Source organism: Chenopodium album, chromosome 3 (assembly GCF_948465745.1).
Source record: "Chenopodium album chromosome 3, dcCheAlbu1.1, whole genome shotgun sequence".
NCBI classification, from domain to species: Eukaryota; Viridiplantae; Streptophyta; class Magnoliopsida; order Caryophyllales; family Amaranthaceae; genus Chenopodium; species Chenopodium album.
Window position 1 is genome coordinate 44,464,044 of NC_137836.1, and position 21,371 is coordinate 44,485,414.

Sequence of the window (21,371 nt, forward strand, 5' to 3'; positions counted from 1 at the left end):
CAACTACCCCACTACCTCCATATTTTATTTCTTTCTCTAATTTCTCCTAAAGCTCCGCCCATGGAGAAATGGAGCAAGCATTAAAAAACGGAGGGAGTAATAACTTTGCAATAACCATAATCTGTCGCAAATTACAACGGTTTTCAAAACCGTCGTAATTTCCGATATTTTATAGCTTTCGTAAATATTTAATTTTTTTTATAATTATTTTTAATGCCTATTACGACAGTTTAATTGCCATAAACCGTTGTAAATCAATAACAATTATAAAAACTGTCGTAATATTACGACATCCACTAAAACCATCGTAGAATTAAAAAAACTTACGACAATTTTGATGGTTGTCGTAGAAAAACTGACGTTATTTGCCCGATTTTAGGATTGCAACAGGTTACGAGTTATAAGTGGTCCAGTCTCAACGGGTTACAATTTGAAAAGGGTTCGATCCGAACATGTTACGCTTTACAAACGGTTTAGTCACAACAGGTTACGAAATGAAACAGTTCAGATTTATCCGATTTTGCCGGTTTAAACGGAGTTGTGCCCAGTTAATTCCTCAGATAAACAAATGTTTATCTAGGGGTATAATTGTCTTTTTAAGTACTAGTGGAGGGGTACATGCGTCTTTTCATGTACTAATTGAGGGGTACATGTGTAATTTTCTCACCAAACAGTAAATGCAAGTTGCAAACAGTAATTGACAGCTCACCAAAAGTACTGAATAAATGACCACTTTTTTCAATATATTTAAAGAAATGTCACTAGATTAACGAAAATTTATTTAGCTAGCAGATAAACTTGTATTTACCGGTTTAAACAGTTTTTGGTTTATAATGGGTTGGGTTACTATCGGGTTCGGACGTAATCGGTTTGGGTTGCTTTCGATTTTGGGTTGTAATGATTTAGCTTGATAATGGGTCAGGTCATTAACGATTTGCACAAATTCAATTCAGTCCAGTTTCGGGTTAGAAAAAATTTGGTTGGGTTGGTTTTCAAAAATGGGTTTCTAATGATTCGGTTCCTTTTGGATCGATTTAAAATAGTCAGGTTTAACGGTTTGGGTTCGCGAGGCTAGTATGTCATATCACAAGACCAACTTATTAATTAATTAAAGGTTTAAAATAATAGTTGAAGCAAGTCTTAGTTATGAATTTCATAACTTGAATACTTAACTTTTGTAAAATGTGAGTACAAAAAATATTACGGCGTACTTGGCTAAAACTATCAACTTTTCTCCCAAAATATAACCGGCCAGTAGTATCATTTCTAAGGGAATACATAATAAGTGGAAAAATATACTTATCAAAAAACATGTGAAGACAGCAGCAATATAGCATGGACAACAAGATAGATTTCGACCCTACGTCCCCGCCTTTTCTTTTCAACAATCAGGATGGAGTTGAACAAGTTCTTACTGCACAACCTCATTTACCCTGATTGTTGTTAATCTTACATTCTTTAATAGCTACATAATAACTTGTTGCTAATCAAAAGCGACTACTTGTGACCAGAATGGTTGAGTCCCATAGCTGAGCTAATTGACACAAAATTAGCAAGGTCTTGAGGCGAAAAGGGGCGACCGCTTCCATCGCCAGCTCCCATGCCAAGAAAGTCTCTAGTTTGACCAATTGAGACAAAAGGGAGCTTACTAAGTTGGTTTGAAGTATTGTGCACTGAATTTGCACTCGAGTGCATCATCAACTGATGGCTAAGGTTGCTCACAGAAGTCCCATTTATGGCACCCATGTTCGAGCTCCCAAGCAGGCCAATACTACTACCACTACCACCACCACTACCTACATCAGACGCCCCAGTATTGGATATTGGGGCACCTGATAGATTTTCTTGATGATGAGTCGGATCAATTGGGATGTGGTACACTTGTTGTGGCTCATTACAAGTGATGTTATTGGTAGATGGTGAGCTTGTCCTGACTCCAAGAGATGTACCAAGAAAATAAGGGTTACTCCTTGTTGAGCCCATTTGAGCTGCTTTTTGTAGGAGCGCGGTGGCTGCCATGGGAGTTGAAGGGTTCGACGAGGAAGAAGATGAGTTATTTTGATCATGTGAATATATAGAGCTCATGCCTTCAGCCATACCGGCTTTGTTATATTTTTCTCTTCCTTCTTCCTTCATCGCAGGCGGAAAGGATGATAGGGTAAGACTTGCAGTTGTGGATGGAGTTGTAGCATATTTGTCTAATGATGAAAATTGATTGTTCATCATAAAGTTGGGGATGGAAGATGAACCAAAAAGGTTAGTCTGCGCTGCCATTTGCACCATCTCAGGAAAACCTACAAAATCCATTGACAATTTTAGTTAGAGTCAATTGATTGACTCATAAATAAATTTACAAGTACCAGGAAACGTTAGTTGAAAAATGTGTTGTATTATAATTTCAGTCACTCATACGGAATAATAATTTTTCACGTTTAAAAGTTATAACGAAGTAGTATTATAACACTTACTTGTATAAAGTTGTATTAGTGTACAAGGTCAAACCTTCTGCAACGAACTACTAACTTTTAACCCTTGATAAAATGTTTTTCCAACACAAATGTTTCCAAATTTGTCTTTTCATTCTACTTCTTTCATCCCATAATATAGTTCCTGTTTTCGTATTTTGGAGATCCATAATGTTGTTTTTATTTTTATTTTTGGATAGTATGTAAAAACTATTATACACTCAATTTTTTAACTTTATTATTGAGCTTCATACTTTACCCTTAAATTTTGCACATGCCTTGTACTTCCTATTTTTTTTTTTTTATTTGCATCACTTTGACCGGCACATTTATCGAGACGTAACTTTAACCATTAATATCTTTTATTGTCTATTACTCCCTCCGTCTCTTTATTAATATCCACTTTCTCTCTATTATGTGAGTAATAAATGATAGAAAGTGGACATTAATAAAGAGACGGAGGGTGTAGTAAATATTGTAACATAATTATATTAAGAAATTAGACATTAAGACTAATCTAATGATATATTATAAACATTTATTTATTTTATAGAGGTGAAAAACTTAAGTCAAAGTAATCCATTTAAAAAAAAATAGAAGTAGAAATATCGTTTTATTTTAATAAATATATTTATATTTTCATTTACGATTACTTTTTAGGAAATTTTGCAATACACCACCTTTTATAAGAAATTTTTTTGCAGAAACCACCTTATAAATTTTGTTTTTTACAATGACATAGCTTAATTAATTTTTTTTGGCAATGGCATACCTTTGATGACCCTGTCAGAGGTGTTGACCCCACATGCCTCACCTTTTAAAACAACTCTTCAACTAAGCCAGCCACCAGAACGCCACTGGAACCGCCTTAACCACGCCATCAAAACCGTCTTACCCACCCCACCAGGCCACCACCACCTAAACCACTCTCTCTAGTGGCATTCTGGTGGGTGGCGTAGTACGTTGGAGAGTGGTTTTACGAAGTCACGTGTCTCGCACGTGGTCGGGTCAACGTTAGGAAACAGGGTCAAACCCTCTTTTTCAGCCAAAGGCGTGGTATTGCCAAAAAAAATTGATTAAGTTGTCATTGCATATATAAATATATATATATATATATATATATATATATATATATATATATATATATATATATATATATATATATATATAAAAGATGATTTCTTCCAAAAAGCTTCTTATAAAAAGGTGGTCTTTTACAAACTTTCCTACTTTTTAATGAATTATAGGAGTAAATTATTTTGTAAAATTATATTTAAGGAAGTTAAATTATATCCATAATTTAAATAAATGAAGACAAACAAGGCCTTAATTACTTTAAATTCTGGACAAATATACTAAACCCCTAGTTAAATTGTTAGCTACGCTTATTTAGTATTAACAACTAGGTTAGAATCTATTCAATGTGTTTTGGGGGTTTTTGTCCCTCGGGAGAGTTACAACACGAAGACTGATCCGGGAGTAGCTGTACCTGCAAAACAAACGGAGACACCTGTTGGGTGGTGCTCCGCCTCCAACGATCAAGTTAGTAACTTGAAAAGGAATAAAGAGTACGGAAATTTAGGTGGGTATCTGCTCGGATTCCAAGCTCAGGTGTTTCTCTGATGTAAGAGAATGCAGGTGTATTAAATGATCAAAACGTGCCTCCGAAATGAGGGACATCTCCCTATTTATAGGGTCATTGGGAATTGCCCCTGATTAGTTCACTAAACCCTAATCATTTGGTGGGCTGCACCGTTTTCCGGCATTCTCGGGATTTGGGCCTGAAGGCCGCCTTTTCCCCTTTATTTCTGGAATGACACGTGTCAAGCAGGGATTGGTCCATTTTGGACCAATCTGAGGCTGACACGTGTCACCCTCTGATTGGGCCACGTGGCAGGGTAAAAATACCCTAAACATTTGCCCCTCACAGATGTGACGTGGCATGCCACGTGGCATCTGTGACACATGTCACGCTTCGGTTGGTGGTAATTTTACCGTTACAGAGTAACCGTTCACCTTCTAGGTAAATTACGGAAATGTCCCCGTATTTACCCTCTATATATAGCCGTTTTACCCTCATTATTTTGTACGTTTTACAAAAATTTTCTAGAGAGAAAAACTTTGAGAGAGCAGAAGTCATCCGTTTGAGTCAGGCGCAAGCAAGAAACTTTGTTCTTCCGCAACCCAGCCGGACCCGCCTTCCTTCAGATACCAAATCCAAAGGTACCGTCTCTGTCTCTCTCAGCTCTTTTCTTTTTTCACCGCTTGTACATATTTCTTGCAATAAATGGATGCATCACCAACACACACGGCACAGCCTAGGTTAGAGTCCAGCCGGTCACCAGGGACGGCTGAGTCTAGGACTGGGAGTGCCGGCTCGGGGTGTTGGGACCACCCTTTGCCATGGATTCCGACCAGTTATGTGTCTGTGCAGGACATCATGGCTCGGACAATGCAGACGGCCAATGATCCAAATTACAGAAGCGAAGGCTCAGGCGGCCGAACGCCTGAGGGAGAAACGTCTGGTCAGGGAGACCAGACGGCTCTGGAGAGATCCCCTCCGCGCGCCCCTTCAACCCCTGCTGACTCTTTCTTGGACGAGTGTGACCAAGGCGGCGACGATGCCGCCTCTGCCCCCATGGACCAAAGTGAGAGGGAGTCGGAGAGTGACAGCTCCGCCTCTACCTCCGAGAGCAGCGATGACTTGCCCCCTCTTCCGGATAGCGAGGAGGAAGAAAGGAAAAAATGGAGTGAGAAGGACGATCCCTTCAGCATCCACGTCTCCTCCAAAGACCGGATCCAAATGGGGGAAAACTTAGAGAGCTTTAAGAAAATGCACCCGCTTGGAGACGGGTATAAGATCCGGGTACCGCCTGAGCTGGGCACCATCGCTTGGGGGGATGATCAAGAGAACGCCAACAGCTATTTTGGCTGTTATGAGGCGGCGTTCAAAGTCGGCCTTCGCTTCCCCCTTCACCAGGCGGTGAAGGCAATTTTGAGAGGCTACGGCCTGGGGCTCTGGCAACTTACCCCCAACTCCTGGACCAACATTCTGGGGTATGTTGCCGCTTGCGAATTCCAAGGGCTTAACCCCGGCTGGGAGGCTTTTGCAAGCATGCATTACCTCAGTAGGAGCCCAGGCGGCTGGAGAGCGTGGTATACTCTAACCACGCAGCCGCAATATATGATGACCTTGGATAAGGTCTCCAAGTTCGATGGCTGGAAGCACAGGTTCTACCTGATGTCAGCCCCAACCAGACGGGAGAATTATGAATTCCGTCTGTACAATAAGAAGCCTGACTTGTTGGGCAGGAAGTGCGCTCTTCCCCGGATCCCAGAGGAAGACTTTGACAAAATAATTGAGGCAGACTTTTTCGGCCTCACAGACGCAACTCTGTCAACCGGGGAAACAATAAAAGTCCCTAAGAACTGGATTCCCAAGAGCGCCTGGTTCAGGGATGAATGTTTCTTAGCCGCCTGCGGGCTAGGGCACATGTTTAATAAACGTATGCACCTGAGTTCATACCGTCTGTAGTATTTTTCTATCGGTATTGATTTATGATGTTGACCAATTTCTTTCTTTTTGCAGAAGAAGCATTGAACATGCTGCAGACGGAGAAAACTCCCAAGCGGTCTTCTGCGGCCATCCGCAAAGAACTTGCGGAGAAAGCTGCGGCCGAGGTCAGGGCCAAGGTATTGAGCGCCTGGCCCTTTCTTAAGTTTATTTTATAGACTGTCTTGCCCGGATACTAACCTTTACTTGTTTATTTTCACAGGGGGGAGAAGTTGGGAAATCGTTTGAGAAGAATCTCAAACGGGCTAGAGAGGAGGCCCCAGCCGTTCTCAATAAAATAAAAAAGTCTGCCTCTACGTCAACTCCTGGCGCCTCAGCCGGGGCTAAGACGATGCGGATAGCGGGGCGACTCGAGAAGGTAGGCGGCAGCGTGTGCCTTGATCTTGTCAACCCCTCAGCAGCCGCGGGGTTCACCACGCCCGCAAGCGTCTCCCGCTTGGTCGGCTCTGAAGGTAAGAACCCTTTTGAATCCCCACTTGAGCTGGGGTGGCCTTTACGGGTGAAATCCCACTCCCAACAGACGTCATCCTCAGACGGTCGGCAACAAATAGGTGCTGCCTTAGTTTCGCACTCATCACCTATTGATTGTGGTGCAGATCAAACTCAATCTCACCGCTGGCCAGACGTCCAGAAGCATGCCAAGGCCATGCTGGAGGCCGTCCGGAAGAGGGATAAGGACGAAATCCCTGGGATAGAGACGTTCAACCTTGAACGCATTCTATCCCTTCTGGCTGAGGTAGGAAACTTGTCAATTCAATTTATTTTTTCCAAGTAATTACCCCGCCTGTAATTCTTATACCGCCTGCTTTTTTGCAGGCCATGCTGCGGGTGGACGGGCTCAAACGTCCTTATTCCCGCAAACGGGAAGAGGTAAAAAGGGCCAAGAAGTCTGCCATAGACGCTGATAATATTGCTTTCCACTCAACTATCGTAAATGAACTTGAAACTAAAGCAATAATTATGACACAGGCGTCTAAAATCCAGCAGCTGGAGCTAGATCTGAAGGCGGCCGACCAGCGGGTAACGGATGCTGAGGCGGCCAAGAAGGGGGCGGAGGAGGCCCAGAAGAAAGCAGACGAGAGCGCCAAACAGGTTGAAGAGGCGCTCAAGAAGGCCCAGGCGGACCTTGGCAAACTGAAATCCAAGGTTGAGAGGATGGAGAAGGATGCTGCTCAAGCTCAGAAAAACTTTGCAGCAACCCTGGAGGCGGAGCAAAACCGCCTTGTTGCTGAGAATGATGCTGACAACGACGCCCGCATGAAGATTGCTTGGGCTGCCTTGTATCCAGACGCTGATTATAGCATCTGGACAATGGCGCACAGTTATGCCGAGTACGTGGTGTACTTGAGAGAGCAAGGCGAGCCAGAGCCTGCCTCCTTTGAAGCCTGGCTCAGCAACAATGAGTCGTCCGCGCCTGAGCTTCCTGGTCCTGGTGAAGCGCAGGAAATTCCCTCAGACAATGAGGAGAAGGGAGAGGACCCGGAGGCTCCGTCTGCAGCCCAGAAGTGACCCTTCAGCGGCAGTATGCCAATCTTTGCTTTCCTTTAATTTTCTTTTTATTCAGCGGATGTATGCCAAAACTTACTTTTTCCGGCCTGCGTGCCGAGTATCCCTGTATTTACCGGCTGTGGAGCCGTGTTAATTTACAATTTCTCTCTCCCGGACGAGGTCCGGTTAACATTTGATCCATTACAACCGTTTGGTTGGATGGACTTTTATGAATTACACCGACTAAGTCGGTTTTGATTATTTTGCATTTGAATTTTTAATTTTTGCCTATCTTATGAAAAGCATGCGGCGATTCTTTGCCTAACTAGTCAATAGTCTGGCTGTCCTTGTCCCTGGACGGCTGTGTGATTGGTTTCAGTTGGAGCTGGTTGATTGACTTGAAAACGTCTGATGCTGCAAAGAGCATGATATGTTTGTAAGTCAATCAATCACAGTAGTGATTGCCCCAAACCAAGTGCACAGCCGTACACCAACAGGCGTTTCGGTCACTACCCAGACGGGTTACGCCCGTCTTGGTAGAGATTTCATAGCCATTGAACTCTTGCCCCAATTGGGGTGAGGTGCAATTTTTGGAATGGATAACCTAAGTGAGAATTTCAGCCGGTGACCGACTGATGCCTATGGGCATCCGGTATTTAGGGACTTATTCGTTCTTCGTAGGTTATTTCGGTCGGACGGCTATGAGTTGACCAATTCGGTCGTTCAATTTTTACCGTCTGCATGGATACGTAGAACCGACAGAATCTGTTCTCTGCGACGATTGCACCCGGAGGGGTGTCGCCGGACGCCTTTGTCCATGTTGGGACATGCGATTTTATAAAGAGAGTAACCATCCGGCCATTTTAGCCTCTGGTCTTGTTTGAGACCGGTTGTGTAGCCACTAAACGTTTTTGTGCTTAGTTTCTTAATCAGTGTTGAATTTACACCAAGTATCGAACTTAGTTTTTTAATCAAACGAGTCTGTCTGGGTATTACCCAGGCGGATCATGCTAAGTATCAAACTTAGTTAGAAAAATGGTTAAGCTGTTGAATAAACAAAGTATCCAACTTAAGTAACAAGGGATCCGAGCATTACCCAGGCGGATAAACAAATGTAACCTTTACCAAGTGTCGAACTTAGTTAGGTAGATGGGGAATCCGCCTGGATATTACCCGGATGGATAATCAAACGATAACTCAAATTTGCAAACAAAGACTTAATCTTCAATAACTGACTCATTGTTTACAAAAAATTACAATCTCAGAAGTAGTACTTTTTTAGATTGTCTACATTCCAAGTTCTAGGCAGGCGCCTGCCGTCTGGAGTTTTCAGGTGGTAGGTGTCGTCCCTTACTTCTTCATAGATCCGGTAGGGGCCTTCCCAATTTGGGGTTAGCTTCCCCAGCTCATTGGCCCTACCGGTTGCCTCCATTTTTCGTAACACTAAGTCGTCAACTTTCAAAGGACGCTTGTGTACTTTTTTGTTGTAGGCTCTAGTCATTCTCAGGCGGTAAATCTCATGACGCAAGGCGGCATTGCCCCGGCGCTCTGGGAGTGAATCCAATGCCAGGCGCATTGCTTCCCAATTTGCCTCTTCATCATACAGCATGACTCTGAGGGTCGGCTTGTAGTGTTCGATGGGCAAGACAGCTTCAGCACCGTAAACCATGAGAAATGGGGTTTCACCGGTTGCCCCTTTCGCTGTTGTCCGGATGGCCCATAGGACATGGATTAATTCTTCTGCCCATAAGCCACCGGCTCTTTCTATTTTCTTTTTGATGCCGTCTGAGATGATTTTGTTGAAAGCTTCAACTTGGCCGTTTGCTTGGGGCCGTCCAACAGATGCAAAATAACTTGAGATCCCCTGATCTCCCAACCAAGTTTTTAGCTGAGGCGTCTCAAACTGAGGACCATTATCAAACACCATGGACATGGGTACCCCGTACCGGGTGATAACAATCTTCCAGATGAAGGAAATGACGTCTGAGGTCTTGATGTTTTTAACCGCCTCAGCCTCAACCCACTTGGTGAAATAATCCACAGCCACTAAGATATAGCGCTTTCCGCCTGGAGCAGGCGTGTAGGGACCCAAAATGTCCATACCCCACTTTGCAAACGGGATTGGACTGTGGATGGCCGTCAAATCAGTAGCCGGTCGATGAATAAGTTTTCCAAACTTTTGGCACTTGTCACATTTTTTCACCAATTCCTTGGCGTCTGCCTCAAGAGTGGGCCAAAAGTAATGTCGTCTGGCTCTGACGGCTAGGGACCTGCCGCCTATGTGAGAGGCGCAGAATCCTGAGTGCAAGTCTTCGAGAACTTCTTTCCCCTTTTCTGGGGTGACACACTTCAACAAAGGCTTCAGAAACCCCGCCTTGAAGAGTTCTCCATTTCTCAACTCAAAGCTTGCAGCTCGCTTCTTCAGGACGGCTGCTTCCTGTGGCGAATCAGGAAGTGTGCCGTCTGAAAGATAAGCCCGGATGCCATCCATCCAGGTAGAGCTTCGGTCCAAAACTCCAATGGGATCTTCATTGATGCTTCTCTTTTCCAGAACTTCCCAAAAGACAGACCGAGGCGTATCATGGCAGGCGGAAGATGCCAGTTTTGACAACGCATCCGCCTGGTTATTTTCAGACCTAGGCACTTGGTTCAACCGGAATTCCTCAAGTGCCCCGGCCTCCTCTTTGACTGCCCGAAGATATTTGATCATAGCCGGATGGGTAGCCTCATAACTTCCCTCATACTGGCTAACGACCAATTGAGAATCAGAGTAGGCGTCAATTTTCATGGCACCTGCCGCCTTACACATGCATATGCCGGCTAGCAGGGCTTCATATTCCGCCTCATTGTTAGAGGCCTAAAACTTGAAGCGTAGTGCATACTCAAATCTGTCTCCTTCAGGAGACTCATAAATTACACCTGCACCACAGCCGTTCTTTGTAGAGCTCCCGTCTACATACACTTTCTAAACCTGATCAAAATTATCCGGAGCCACCGGACGAGTCATTTCTACAATGAAGTCGGCAAACGCCTGACCCTTCACTGCCTTTCTTGGTTCGTAAGTGATTTCAAGGCTTTGCATTTCAATAGCCCATTTTAACATTCTCCCGGATGAGTCCAAGGTGGACATTGGCCGCTTGAGTGGCTGGTCCGTGTAGATCACCACCGGATGTGCCAAAAAATAAGGCTTCAATTTTTTGAATGCCATATACAAAGCAAGGCCAAATTTCTCAACCATGGGGTACCGGAGTTCAGCATTTTTAAGAACATGACTAACGAAGTAAACCGGGAGCTGCACGCCGTCTCGCTCAACAAGGAGAACGGCACTGAGGGCATGGTCTGAGGCGGCTAAGTACATGTACAACATCTCCCTAGGCAAAGGGCTGACCAACCTAGGTAGAGAGTGTAAATGCTCTTTCAACCTCTGGAACGTCGTCTCAGCATCATCCCCCCATTCAAATCTGGTCTTCTTCCTGATTGCTTGGAAGAAGTAGAGGCATTTGTCGCCTGACCGGCTGAGGAATCTTCCCAAGGCAGCCAGGCAACCGGTGAGTCTCTGGACTTCCTTGACAGAATGGGGTGACTGCATGTCAATCACCGCCTGTATCTTCTCAGGGTTAGCCTCGATCCCCCTTTGATCAATCAGGAACCCGAGAAACTTCCCAGACTCAACACCAAAGACGCATTTCTTAGGATTTAACATGACCTTATGCCGCCTGAGTGTGGTGAAGGTTTCTCGGAGATCAGCAAGGTGATCCGCCTGCTGCTTAGATTTGACTATCATGTCATCAATGTACGCCTCCACATTCCTCCCAATCTGATTAACAAAGACCGTATTAATCATTCGTTGGAAGGTGGCAGGCGCATTTTTCAAGCCAAACGGCATCACAGTATAACAGAATAACCCCTGATCAGTGACAAAGGCCGTCTTCTCTTGATCTTTTTTCCACAGGGGTATCTGATGGAAGCCGGAATAGGCATCCATAAAACTCATCAAGGCGTGGCCGGCTGTAGAGTCGACCAAGCTGTCGATTTTTGGAAGCGGATAACTGTCCTTTGGACACGCCTTGTTGAGGTCTGTGTAATCAACACACATGCGCCAGGTCCCATTCGGCTTCTTAACAAGGACCACATTGGCCACCCAGTCGGGAAAACTACAAGGCCGAATGAACCTGGCATCTAGCATCTTTTTGACTTCGGCAGCTGCCGCCTGACTTCTTTCCTCACCGTGGTTTCTTTTCTTTTGCCGGATGGGCTTCTTTTTGGGATCCACGGCAAGTTTGTGGACAGCGAGATCTGGGCTGACGCCTGGCATCTCTTCCACTTCAAAGGCGAAGATGTCTTTGAATTCCTTCAGCAGAATGTGTAGGCTTGCACCCAAGGTAGCATGCGCAACCGTCCCAACCTTAACAGTACGTTCTGGACGGCTGTCATCCAGAACGAGATCAATGCATTCGTCAGCCGGTTGGGGACGGAGCTCATCTGACCGCTCACCGGTCAGTGATTGCTATTTTTTCTCCTTCTTCACCTCCACCAACAGAGGTGCCTTTCTTTTCTTACCGGCTGCTGGTAGGGCGGGAGCTGGGTCGGCATCCTTGACATTGTCAAGGTCTATTGGTTCTTGACCGCCTGGGGCCACGGTATCTCGAACGGCTGAGAGATAGCACTCTCGGGCCGTCTTCTGATCCCCATTCAAGGAACCAATAGAGCCGTCATCCCTCTCATACTTGATGAGCATGAGAGACGGGATGATTACTGCCTTGGCTACTTTAAGGGTTGGCCTGCCAAGGATGATGTTGTAGGCGGTCAACTCCTCAACAACCAAGAATCTGACGACAATGTGTCGTCCCTGGCCTTTCTCCCCCAGCCGGATGGGTAAGTCAATTCTCCCGGCTGGGTAGACCATCCCACCCCCAAAACCAACCAAGGGGTGGGTGACCGGATGCATGCTGCTGACATTGTATTTCAGCTTTTGCAGGCACCGGAGGCTGATGATGTCTGATGAGCTGCCGGTGTCTATAAGGATTCGTCCAACCAGCTGGTTGGCAACCTTACATTCAATGACCACCGGGTCATCATGCGGGCGGCGGACGCTGCCCCTGTCCTTCTCAGTGATCCAGGACGTCTGGGAAGGAGGAGCTGGCTTCCGCCTGCTCATCATCATCTTTGTCCATCTTTCGAAGATGGCTCTTGGTGCCCCGGATGGTAGGGCCACCACATGAGAACCCGCCCGCTATAGTGTAGACCGGCTCCTTGTCGGTATCCGAACTACTAGCAGGCTGGGGGGTAGTCTTGGAGGACTGACCCTTGTTTTTCTTTTTTGCCCCGGCTGGGGACTTAGAAATGTAGGACTTCAACAGCCCTTTGTCAGCCAGACGGTCCAACGCACGCTGAAGACTGAAGCAGTCGTTGGTGTCATGGCCAACTTCCTCATGGAACTGACAGAATTTATTCTTGTTCCGTGACTGGACAGAACTCTTCATAGGATTCGGCTTCTCAATGGACAGCCGGTCCTTTACCTCCATGAGGATGGAGTTGGAGTCTTTGTTAAACTCGTACTTGGGGACGTACGGTTTAAACTCTTTCTTTTTCTTCTGGGACGGCTGGTCAGAGTCACTAACCGCCCAGACTTCTTTTCTCTTCTTGCTCTCTTCTTTCTTTTTTGCCGGCTGAGCAGGCCGGCCGTCTTTTTGTCTGTCAAACTTCTTAGAGTCCGACTGGCTGCCAGGCGAGCAGAGGTCGGTAGCTTGAATATAACTTTCCGCCTCCCTCAGGGCCGCCTGTAGGGTGAAAGCCCCTTTTCTGACGAGGTCGAACTTAAAGGTCGACCCGTCTCTCAGACCCTTAAAAAAGTCTGTAAAAGCTACCTCGTCAGACAGTCCTTGAATTTGAATTCTTATCAGATTGAACCGCCTGACATATGAGCGCAGCCCTTCTCTCTCTCCCTGCTTAACAGTGCTCAGATCAAGGCTTGTTTTCTTAGCAGGGATGTTCATTGAGAAGTTAGAGGCAAACAGGAAGGCAAGCTTCCTGAAGCTGTCTATGGACCCGGCTAGCAGATTACCAAACCATTGTTGGGCAATGCCCTTCAATGTAGCCGGGAAGCATCGACACCAAGCGGCATCATCCAACCCCTGCAGATACATGAGGTTGGTGTAAGCCATGAGGTGATCTTCCGGGTTGGAGGTACCGTCATAGGTACCAACCAACACATTTTTAACCTTGGCCGGCTGAGCCGCCTCGGTTATCTCTCGAGTGAACGCAGAAGGTTGTTCACCCAGGCGCAGCAAACGAAGCTGCCAGTCCAGAGGCTGGACATTTGGATATGCCGCCTGACCCCCAAAAAGGGCCGGCTGCATGAAGTGAGGAGGATATTGCCCGTAAGCCGGAGAAGGCATATACGGGACAGCTCCAATCATATGAGGGCCAGAATGGACGGTATTACCGCCTGTCTGACTCTCATGCAAGAGGGTGCACTCCCTGCAGAAACGTAGTTGAAGCTGTCTGGAAAGTTCGACGTTGAAGTCGACTCAGACAGCGATTGATTTCTCTTCCGGTTAATAATTTCCCGGGCATCAGAAGTTGGTCTTTTACTTCTCACCGGTTGTTGGGGCCGGCGAGTGTTATTGGTGTTCCCCCCAGGAAGGAGAATTTTTGACCAATCGATGGTCCCGGCTGCCTTCTCCTTTGGGTGAGGAGTGGGCTGCCGGTTTCTGACTGACTTCCCCTTCTCTGGAGGAGTCTTCTTCACCGACTGACCTTTACTTGGGCCAGCCTGGTTTTTGGTGATCAGCTTTGTAATTTCACCCTTGAAACTCGTCATGAACCTCATGAGTTCGTCTCGGGTGACAGGGGCCGATCCAGCTGCCGTTTGGGTTGCCCCTTCCGGCTGCCCAGTAGGTCTGCTCGGACCCGCCTGGGAGGCGCCCCGCTCCAAAGTCTCTTTGGGCCGGATGCGCTTGACTCTGAGAGAGCCGTCCTCGGCTGTAGAGGTTTCGACCTGAGGATCCTCATCCTCCTCGTGGTCTGTAAAAACTTCTGGGTCTTCACCCAGACGGTTAGGGGGTGGTACAGACTCTTGAACCATCTTCGAGGTACTCTCCCCACAGACGGCGCCAAATGTTTTGGGGGTTTTTGTCCCTCGGGAGAGTTACAACACGAAGACTGATCCGGGAGTAGCTGTACCTGCAAAACAAACGGAGACACCTGTTGGGTGGTGCTCCGCCTCCAACGATCAAGTTAGTAACTTGAAAAGGAATAAAGAGTACGGAAATTTAGGTGGGTATCTGCTCGGATTCCAAGCTCAGGTGTTTCTCTGATGTAAGAGAATGCAGGTGTATTAAATGATCAAAACGTGCCTCCGAAATGAGGGACATCTCCCTATTTATAGGGTCATTGGGAATTGCCCCTGATTAGTTCACTAAACCCTAATCATTTGGTGGGCTGCGCCGTTTTCCGGCGTTCTCGGGATTTGGACCTGAAGGCCGCCTTTTCCCCTTTATTTCTGGAATGACACGTGTCAAGCAGGGATTGGTCCATTTTGGACCAATCTGAGGCTGACACGTGTCACCCTCTGATTGGGCCACGTGGCAGGGTAAAAATACCCTAAACACTATGCATGGTTTATATAAAACCTATTTTAAATTTGTACATTTTAAAAGTAAATCGCTATACATGAATATAAATAAGAATTATGTATATTTTTTAATTTTAATAGTTTTTATTTTCATCAAAATTATGATACATTATTTGTTCAACGTTGTCTAATTCATAATTCAATGTACGAGGTCATTTATTAGTGTACTATTTAAAATTGTTTCAATTTCCTACGATAAATAGATATGTTTTAGTTGTAATGTAGAAGCTTCCAATATTTGAATTTCAAAAAAAATGTTAAATATGATAGCTCTACAAATAAATAAATAAATAAATAAATAAAAGATGACATCATCATTGCATTTAAGCGGAAATTTTTTTATTGACAAAGCAACAAGTGAGCAATAGTGACGTCAGCAACTTCTGTTTTAGTAATAGTTAATAGATTACGTAAAAAGTTATGAGTGTATGACAACAGACTATAGAGATTTACGAGTAGATTTTCTCTAATAGATTGTCAAGTCACATGTTTTCAGTTGCTTACTAAAATAATAAAACACATGAACACTCGCAGCGATCAAATGGAAAGCTGAACTAACCTGATGTAAGAGTATTGCCACCGTCCATGGAGATGAAATCGGGCCGGAAAAGCGAGTTGAACGGTGAAATTCCACAGGCTTGATCTAGTATCCCTTGATTAACAAACTCGTGACGAAAACCGGGTTGAGAAGGATTATCAATTATAGTCTTATTATTAGGATTATCAGTCTTGAAACTTAGAGTTGGAGGTACAATTGATGAAGTAGTCCTCCCATTATCTTCAGCTAAAGCATCACAAAATGCTCTATGTGTGATAAAACTATCTTTCCTACAAATTCATGACCAAAATCATTAATCATAAATTATACTAGTACTATATACTACCTCCGTTTATATTATTTGCTAAATTTGATATAAAGTGGGAGTAAAAAACGTCTATTCGTTGCAAATAATATACTCCCTTGATCCGTCCCTTATTGATAGTGTTTTTGGGCTAAATTTAAGTCCTAAAATGTACACCCCATTTGCATTTTCAAACAACCATTAATATTAATTTTTATCAAAATTCCCTCCAATTTACAATAATATTTGTTCAAATTTAATTTACGTACTCATGTAAATTTTGTTTTTCCATGAAATTTTATTACTTTATCTCTCTATTTTTTTGCATACTCAATGTAAATTTATCTTTTCAATGTACTTAAACTACTCGCTCTGTTCCATAATATACTTAGCTTCCTGTTTTCCTATTTTGGAGTTCCAAAATATTATTCCTATTTTTATTTTTGGATAATATGTAAAGACTATTATACCCTCACTTTTTTAACTTCATTCATTGCACTTCCTACATTATCCTTGAATTTTGCACATGTCTTATACGGAGTACCTTTTTCCACTTTCTCTTTCTAACTTTTGTCTATAATTGTACTTTTCCCTTTTATTAATGTACCACTACCACAAAATAGAGAATAAATAACGCATAATATAGAACTGTCAAGTTAGATAGGCGATCTCTAACATTCTATAGAACGCCTATGTAAGATAAGTGCTTTGTATGTTTAAACCTATAAAACGCCTCTCATAGTTAAGCGTTCTATAGATGTTTTGTAGAAAATATGATTATAGATAGAGAACGCCTTTCTAAGTTAAGCGATCTATATAATTTTAACATGATTGAAAAAAAAAAACTAAATAAATAAAATTCTAACCCTAGCAAATAAAATTCCACTAATCAGCCTCACGCCGCCCTCATTCTTTCTCTCTCCTGTTTCTCTCTTCTGATCTCTATTCCACTTCCTCTATTATCTCCTCTCTAACCTCACGCTGCCCTCAGTCTTTCTCTCTCCTCTTTCTCTCATCTCATCTCCATTCCGCTTCCTCTATTATCTCCTCTCAAACCCCACTAGAAGGCTAGTAAATTTGTTTTTCAATTTCAAAATCAAAGACTAACGCATGCTTTTTTGTAATATTTCCCTCAAATTTTCAAAAGTTTAATTTGATGCCGCCGTCGATCGAGTCGTATAAGCCGCCGTCGCTAGATCTGGGTCAGTTGAAATGAGGTGTTGCTACTATAGAACATATTGTGAAGTCTAAAGATGCATAAAGGTACGGTATATGAAGGGTAATATCATTTGTGTTTGAATTTAATGTTTAAATCCGATTTTTGGTCGTTTTAAAGTAATTAATATGATTTTTATGGGCTTTTTTTCGATCTATAGTTCATGATTTAATTCTAATTCAAAATGTTGATTTTGATTTTATAATTTTGTTTTATTTCTCAAATACGAGTATTTTAGATCTGTTTTGGTTTTCATGTTATAAACTCATAACTTCTGATTTTCATCTTTTATCAATTGATTTTTATGTTTTAAAATTTATGATTTTCGTGATTTTATTAATTGATTTTCATGTCATAATCCGATTTTCATTTCTTATTAGTTGATTTTCATGTAATAAATTCTGAATTTTATCTTTTATCAATTGATTTATATGATGTAATTGGAATTAATTTCTGATTTTAAAACTTTTGATTTGCGGGTGTTTGATACGGTGCAGGTTTTCTATTTTTGAGGTTGGTGGAAGCGAGCTGGCCTGGTTGTGGATGATTGCGGTGCAATTCAAGTAGATGCACTTCGATCAAAAGTGTTGATAATGAATTAATTAGTTATGTTAGAAACCTTGTTGTAACATAATTTTTTTTTTCCTCAAAGGACTGAAATACTTGTATTTTAATTTTTTTATAAATAAAATGTTGTTGTTATTATGTTCTATTTATTACGTATGAATAATAATAATAATAATAATAATAATAATAATTTATTATTATTATTATATAATATTTTTTTTTATTTAAAAAAGAGAGGAATAGAGAGCGCCTATCTATGATAGGCGTTCTGGTTTTATGTAGTTATAGAGCGCCTTTTCTAAGATGACCGCTCTCTTTTCCTTGTTGTTTATTCACTTTGTACCTTAAATATGAAGCGCCTATCTTAGATATCTGTATTGTGTTAGATATAAAACGCCTCTTTGAGGCGTTTTGTAGACTTTATAGGGCACCCCCTCAGAAGAACGCCTCTGAGGCGTTCTATATTGTATGTTTTAGGCGTTCTATATTCATGTTTTTGTAGTAGTGTACTCCATTCACTTTCTCCTCCTATTTCTTAATTACTATGAAAAAAAACAAATAAAAACTATATTATAGGACGGAGGAAGTACTTATTTATTTATTTATATTTTTTATATAAAGAGAGAGTACTTATTTATGTTCATGAATTCCCGTGAAAATTGTCCGTAAGGGACTACCAATGAAAGACTAAGAGAGTGAAAGGGTTGTACTCCGTCCGTCCCTTATTGATAGTCCCTTATGGGCAATTTTCACGGGATTTAATAAATAGAATTAAGTAGTAAAATTACATTGGAAAAGCAAATTCACATTGGGTATGCAAAAAATTAGGGAGAAAAAGTAATAAAGTACATGGAAAAGCAAAATTTTCATGAAAAAGTTAAATTTACAAAAGTATTATTGCAAATTAGAGGGAATTTTGGTAAAAAAGTTACTCCCTCTGTGTTTTAATAAGTGTTACACTTACCAAATTTGAACATGTTTTAATAAGTGTTACACTTTCTTTTTTGGCAAAAAGCTACATTAAAGTATTATATCTCTCTCTTCTCATGATCTACACCCAAACCCACTACTACATTTTATATATATATATATATATATATATATATATATATATATATATATATATATATATATATATATATATCTCCTTTGACATTCATTATTTTTCAATAAACTATTAACCCCACTATCTTTCTTTTACTCCGTACAATTTTTTAAGGATTTTGCGAACGAACGCCCCCAAGGTGTAGGATAAGCATGTATTTCTTACCTAAAGTGTTATTTCTACATCCGTTAATTATTATGTGTAACAAAAAAAATATATTATATCTCACAAATAATACCCCTTTGTTGCACATAATAATTAACGGAGGTAGTAATTTGGAAAAGCATGACAAAATCACTCGTTGATCGGTGTAATTAATGTAATTTAATTTAATCTTTCTATTTTTAATTAGCTTATCCGACGCCCGCCCCAGGGCGTTCGTTAGCATTTGCCATTTTTTAATTCTCCAACTACCTCACTTAGCTCTTATTTTATTTAAGTCAATTAAATTGACTAAAACTATGTGTCGGTCCTGTATCACGTAAAAAATAAAAACTAATAGGGAATAATATTAATAGTATTTGAAAAAAGCATATGAGACTATCATTTTAAGACTTAAAATCGATCATAAAGGACTATCAATAAAGGGACGGGAAGTAAATATATTCTTCACATTTATTGCATCAAATTTCTAATAAAAAAAAATATTCTAAAACAAGAAAGAGCAAGAATAAAATTAAATTTGTACATACCTAGAGAAAAGTGTACCACAGTCACATTTATACTCCCTAGTACCACAAGTCTTAGTATGAGCTTTCCAATCTGATTGCACTGCATATTTTTTAGAACATTTCTCGCACTTCCATTTTTTCTCACCGTGTTTTCTGCTAAAATGTTTTTTGATTCCGGTGAGATCGCCGAGTGCTCGAGACGAGTCGTGGTGTACACATGTTTTATCCGGGCATATGTACACCTTTTTCTTTACCTCCTTGTTCGTTCGTTGTCTTAGTTTCCATGGTAAATTGTGACCCCTCCTATGGAGCTGGAGATTTTGATCTCTTTGAAATCCTTTGTTGCATATTTCGCAAATGAATCGGTTTGTTGCCATAAGTGTTTTGGGTGATAAAGCGATGACTTCCGCATCTGGATCTGTTCATGTAATTCGAGATATAATCATAATAAGAATTAAGTGACAAACCAAAAGCAATCATCCAATCATTAAAAAATAATGAGTTTCATCTACTTGTAAAATATTTATTTGAAAAGTTGAAACGTATAATTAAATTGATACTGAGGGTCTAACAAAAATTGTTTGTAAAGAGTATGATAAATCTATATTTGAGATTAAATTAGACGATTGACATGATTGTAGTTTCGTGTATTTTTGACTAAAAATGGGTTGGTTTAGAAATAAACACACATCATCCATATTAAATAAGTTGTTCCTATATATCCATCATATTGGTCAAAAATTTGCTCGAATCACTATAAGGTAGGATAAGAACATACAAGTAAGTTTTCTTCCTATAATTATAAGCAAAGTTACTTCAACAATCAACGAAATACTTTAGTAAAATGTCAACTACTAAGACAAAACTCGAGGTAAGCTTTTAATAAATCAAATCACTTAAAGCTTTGCATCAAAACCAGTAATCTATTAATTGTAAAAAGGGGAAAAGTCATTGTAACAAATTCAATTAACAATAGAAACAAATGGTAAACGAAAGAGATATGAGATATAATTACTTGCCTGGAGTTCCTGGTAGATTTCTCTTCTTCTTCGAAACCGGAGGATTATTACTATTATTGTTGTTGTTGTTATTCGACGAAGGTTTAGGGTTACAGTTATTGAGAAGTGGTGGTTGTTGAATAAGACTTTCATGAGGAAATCCAGTAATTGACGGACGTAAAGAAAAACCATCTCCAATGCCTTGCAAATTCATTGTTATTTTCTTGGGTTTTGGAAGTTTATATCAAAGAAAAAAAAAACATAAAACAGCTAACTTCCAAGAAAAACCACTAGAACTTAAGATTTCTCATTTCTGGTAAGAAAGGAAAGCAACAAAGATAATAGTAGTAGTCTGTATTTTGGGTGTATATAGGACTGTTTCGAGTTAATAACTCGATTCGATCAAGTATTCAATGATCTGTTCGGATTATACCAAAACAACAAGAAAACTAAGCTAGCACAAAAAATAATTTACTACTTTTATTATTTTTATTACAATATAGTTAACTTGGTAACAACTACAAACTAGAATTAACTAATTAAGGCGAAAGCTTGAGTTGAACTGTTTTTGTTTTGATCTTAGCTCCGCCCCTCTTACAGGAAAACACCAAAATAAACTAGTATGAGAAGATGAGAGTATAGAGAGTAGAGAATAATTGGCTTGTTTGTTGCCTTTCTTTGTTTCTAAACGTCGTCTTTTTCGCTTTATCCAAGTAGTCGGTCGGTCAGCTATAGATTTAAAAATGGAGGCCCACTTTTATTTATTTTTTTTATTTTTTTTTTCTTTAATTTTTTTTGTCGATCTTTAG

The 21,371-nt window shown here is 41.4% G+C and overlaps 1 protein-coding gene across 1 annotated transcript; it reads right to left on the bottom strand.

Annotated features, from left to right (window-relative positions):
• Nucleotides 1-1,154: 1,154 nt before the first annotated feature.
• Nucleotides 1,155-20,813, bottom strand: LOC145613668 (zinc finger protein JACKDAW-like). The gene is made up of 4 exons (XM_081668755.1): nucleotides 20,584-20,813; nucleotides 19,586-19,982; nucleotides 15,723-15,991; nucleotides 1,155-2,294 (listed from the first exon to the last, which is right to left on the bottom strand). The coding sequence occupies exons 1-4, from the start codon at nucleotides 20,774-20,776 to the stop codon at nucleotides 1,498-1,500; spliced, it is 1,656 nt and encodes a 551-aa protein (XP_081524881.1). The 5' UTR covers nucleotides 20,777-20,813; the 3' UTR covers nucleotides 1,155-1,497.
• Between the last annotated feature and the right edge of the window lie 558 nt (nucleotides 20,814-21,371).

Coding starts and splice junctions, on each gene's coding strand:
- LOC145613668 (XM_081668755.1), bottom strand. CDS start 20,776: ATGAATTTGCAAGGCATTGGAGATGGTTTTTCTTTACGTCCGTCAATT. Junction 19,983..20,583: donor AAATCTACCAGGAACTCCAG/GCAAGTAATTAT, acceptor TTACATGAACAG/ATCCAGATGCGGAAGTCATC. Junction 2,295..15,722: donor TGGCAATACTCTTACATCAG/GTTAGTTCAGCT, acceptor TGGATTTTGTAG/GTTTTCCTGAGATGGTGCAA.